Source organism: Myotis davidii, unplaced genomic scaffold (genome assembly GCF_000327345.1).
Source record: "Myotis davidii unplaced genomic scaffold, ASM32734v1 scaffold32, whole genome shotgun sequence".
NCBI lineage: Eukaryota > Metazoa > Chordata > Mammalia > Chiroptera > Vespertilionidae > Myotis > Myotis davidii.
The window spans coordinates 4,874,136-4,878,633 of NW_006286587.1; the positions used below are offsets into that span (position 1 = coordinate 4,874,136).

The 4,498-nt window shown below is 41.4% G+C and overlaps 1 protein-coding gene across 2 annotated transcripts in view; it reads right to left on the bottom strand.

The window, feature by feature from the left end:
* Positions 1-4,498, bottom strand: part of HAO1 (hydroxyacid oxidase (glycolate oxidase) 1) — a 72,516-nt gene that overhangs the window by 59,253 nt on the left and 8,765 nt on the right. For both annotated transcript variants that reach the window (XM_006758079.1, XM_006758080.2), the window contains exon 2: positions 3,357-3,508. In XM_006758079.1, coding sequence (XP_006758142.1) covers positions 3,357-3,508 — 152 coding nt within the window. The remainder of the gene's footprint in view (positions 1-3,356; positions 3,509-4,498) is intronic.

The window sequence follows — 4,498 nt, forward strand, 5'->3', positions numbered from 1 at the left end:
AGGAGGCTATAATTGACAAATAAGTGGGCTTCCCCTCATGACATTTTATGGGTTTTTTTCTGGAAATTAAAGGTAGCACATGTAGTCAGGAGCCCAGACTCGAACCAAACTGCCTGGGTCTGAGTCCATCTTTATCATTTATTAGTTGTGTGTGATCCTGGGCAAGTTATTCATCTGCTGTGTAAAATGGGCTTAATAATTGTACTACCACTTTGGGCTGCTCCAAGGATTTGATGCTTTAATACTTATACTTAGAATAGTGCCTGGAATGTGCTCATTGCTTGATAGGTGTCTGATAAAGAAATATAAAAGAATCCTACAATAGTTATTTAATAATGCGTCATGATTAGTGCCAGGAGGAAATCGTGCTGGATAAAATAGTCCTATGTACACTATCAAATTATAGTTCCAAAGTAAGCTTTTTTCTCATTTTTCTTTCCACACCAAAAATAAGACGCACAAATCTTGAACCCAACAGAAATGAGGTGGAGGGTAAGTCTTGTCATGGACTAGCTATGAAAACCTGCTTTCTCTGGGACTCTAGCTGTTCGCTCACATCTTGGGGACAGTGACCCTGTCAAGTATCAAATAAAGTACCTCATCTATAAAACTCTAATATGCAAATAGACCAAACGGCAGAACAACCAAACAACTGGTCGCTATGGTGTGCACTGACCACCAAGGGGCACATGCAGAACATGGCAGGCATTAGCAGCAGGCAGCAGAGTGTGAAACATGGTGAGTGTCGGCCATGGGGGGATGGTGGAGCAGGTGAGCGGGGGTGCCAGACCAAGGCGGGGCACTGGTCGCTCTCATCGGGGCAAGCCTGTGGTGGTTAATAAAAATTCTTGCTCCCGCGCACTGTAGTCCTGCCCAGCGCTTACACCTACTGCCAGTGCCAGCCCCTCTCACACCCACTACCAGCACCAGAGCTGCTACTCACACCCGCTGCTGGCGGCTGGCACTGGCCTTGATCGCTCAGCGCCATCAGCGGGTGCAAGCAGCAGCTGCCAGCCCCATTGCTCCTTAGGCTTCTCCACCTCCACCTGCTCCTGAGAGGCAATCGGGGCTGGCAGCTGTTGCTCACACCGGGGCACAGAGGATGAGCTGAGACCTGCCCCTGTGCCCACTGCAGCCTCACAGCCCACAGTTCCTTGCAAGGTGCACATATTCATGCACTGGGACCCTAGTAGATAAATAACTTGCAGGCTCTTAGGTGTTTTACGAAGTGAGCTCTGCCTACTGCTTTCTTTTACTTCTCTTGCTTCTTTTTCTATTTTCTTTATGATCCCTTCTCCATTTTTCTCTCATTTTTATCATTCTCCTTACAAAATAATCCAAAGGAAATTTTTTAGACCAAAACTAAGAGGACTATAAAGTCAGGAGTAATCTTATCAGCCATAGGTAAACTCTTGTAAAGAGTAGTCAGCCTTCTTAGTCTTTAATATAAATGTATTTTAGGCCCTTACTATTGTTTGTAGCTGCACTTTAAAATTTCTTATAGTGTCACATTTTTTATTCTACTACACTCTATGATATGACTTAAAAAATTATCCTATTTTTAATGCACCCTCTTTTTTGCAACCTATTTCCAATTATGGGACATTTCGGTGTTTTTCTCCAAATTTCCTCCTATTAAAAATAATAGGGGCATGAACATCCTTGGAGAAATGTCTTTCCTCAAAATCATTACTATTTCCTTGGAATTCTAGGAAGAGAATTGACAACATCACATATAATTTATATTTCTTAAATCCTGATACATGGTGCCAAATTATTTTCTAGAATGATGACTTCACTTTACCCTCTTTTCAACAGTATTTGAAAATGCACATTTTCCTTCTAATCTCATCAAAAATTATAATCTTAAAATAATAATTTGATATTCATAAAATAAGATAGGTGGTTATAATTTACATTTATTTATTTGCAAAATTAAAAAATTTCATATGTTTATTGGCCATTTTTATGTCTTTGTTTGTGAATTTCCTATTTATATCTTTTTTTATTTATATCATTTCACCTATTTTGTGCTAGATGTTATTTTACTTTTTCAAATATAAGGGCCCTTTACACAGAAAGGACATTAACTCTTTGCAGTGTCAGATATTTTTTTTTAAGTTTGCCATTTGTTTTCATTTTTATAGAAATTTTAGAGCATGGGAGTTTCAGTTTTTTAGGTGGCTTTGTTTGCTTTGGTTTTAATGATTGGTGTCTATGGCATGCTTGGGAAGGCCTCTGCTATCCCAACTTTAAATAGACAGATATCCACTTAGTATTTACCATTCCTACCCCACCTCCCTTTTTTTCTTCTCCCTGCCCGCATTTCAGAATTGCCATAGACAAATGGCTGGGCCCCAAAGCCACTTATCTGTGTGTGGTCCTAGCTCCAGGCTCAGACCTAAGTGTGTCCAGTACAACCTCACAGTGTCATGCTGATATCCCTGGCAGAATTCTGTAGAAGACATTCCAAGGAGGGAAATGAATCCACAAGATCTTTGATTCTTAGAACTAAAATGCTTTAAAATAGCATTTTGTTCCTACTCTTCAGACCTGGATTACCTGCCCTGCTTAACATAAAAAAAGTCAGGTAGAATTCATTACCAACTTTATATGAGTTTCCGAAGCACAATGTGGGGAGATTAATCGTTGTGCATACCTTCTCAAATGTTCATAGTTGTTGTAAAACTGGGAAGTTAATAAATTAGCCCTAATAAGAAATGTCTTTACATCATACTTGAATCTCTCATTACTCCCCCCTCCTAAGGCAGTTGGAAATACTCTATTGGGAATATAAACCATTGACAAAAAAACAACCATGGTTCAAAATCATAGCAGAAAACAGCCAATCAGGTCACTGCATTTGCTCTTTCATTGTGAGAATCTCATGGGTTTGGGAAAAGCAGTAAGGGCTTTGAAGAAAAGGTAGCCAGGAAGTTGAATCTCATCTCTGCCACTACTAACTGTATGACCCAGGGTGAGTCAATTTCTCAGATCTCCATTTTCTGGTATGTTGATATTAATACTCATAATACTAGTAACTAAGAGAAATTGAGCCACTACTCCATGCCAGGCATTTTAATCACTTTACATGTGTAACCCAGGGAGGCAGGCACTATTTTCATCCCCATGTTACACCTGATAAAACCAAAGCACAAAGAGCATGTTGCCCAGAGTCATACAGTTAGCAAGTAGAGGAGCATGACGTGCAAGGTCAGGCATTTGATGGCAGAGTGGATGAGCTCAATGTTAGTGACTGTAAAAGTATTCAAGGAAGTGTTTGCTCGGTTCATACAGAGACGAGAGTCACTAAAGGTTAGTCTCCTTCTGGCCCATTAGTGGGACCTTCTTCCTACCTCGCACAGTTGCAAGCTCCCCATCCACGTGAGCCATGCACTGCATGGCCGTAGCCCCCACGCATATTGGCATGCTGACCCGTTGTCCTAAAACAGAAGTCGACAGGTCTATTTCAGCAACATTCCGGAGCATCCGTGGATACAGCTTCCATCTAGAGTTAAGAGAAAAAAAGTTTTAGAATTTCAAAAGCATACCTAGAGCTTTGACATTACATGTTAGTTAAAAAGAACATTTTCTTCCATTGAAGCAAATTACAGAGCTAAAGGAAAAGGGACAATTGAAATGTCTGTTAAGATGGAAAGTTAGCAATAAAATAATAACAAATTCCTCAAGCCATTGTTCCCAGTGAGGTATATTTGACACATGGTAGAATTTGCCCATTTGAGTATAAAGTTTTGTGAGCTTTGACAAATGCATAGTCATATAACTGCAAAAACAATTAAGATTTACAACAGTTTACCATTCTGAAAAATTTCCCCATTTCCTTGTGTAGCGAAATCCTCCCCTTACCCATCCCTTAACAATCACCAATCTTTTTTTTTGTCCCTATAGTTTTACTTTGCAAGCTTCTACACTAATAAAAGAGAAACATGCAAATTGTGTCACTCCGCTATGCCCACCAGCCAATCAGAGTGACTATGCAAATTAACCCAACAAAGATGGCAGTTAATTTGCATACGCAGGCACAGAGCAAAGACTGCAGGCTCCGGCCAGAGTGAAGACTGAAGACTGAAGAAGCTTGGCTTCTCTGCTGCGGCCGCAGTGGAGAAGCCAAGCCTCACTGTGGCTGGATCGAAGGCCTGGGTCCTAAGTGCCGGAGGAAAACCAGTGCCAGCAGCCAGGGGAAGGAAGACCTATTGTGCGAATCTTCGTGCAACGGGCTTCTAGTCTAATCTAATAAAAGAGAAACAAGCAAATTGACTGCACCTCTGCTATGCCCCAAGTCACGCCCACCAGCCAATCAGCGATTATATGCAAATTAACCCAACCAAGATGGCGGCCGGCAGCCAGGGAGCTGGAGAAAGCAGGAGGATTGGTTGCCCCAGCGATGGAGGAAGCCAAGCTTCCTGCCTGCCCTGGCTGGCTGTGGCCTCTGCTCAAGGCAATGATGTTTCAATTATAGAAGATAAATAAATCCCAG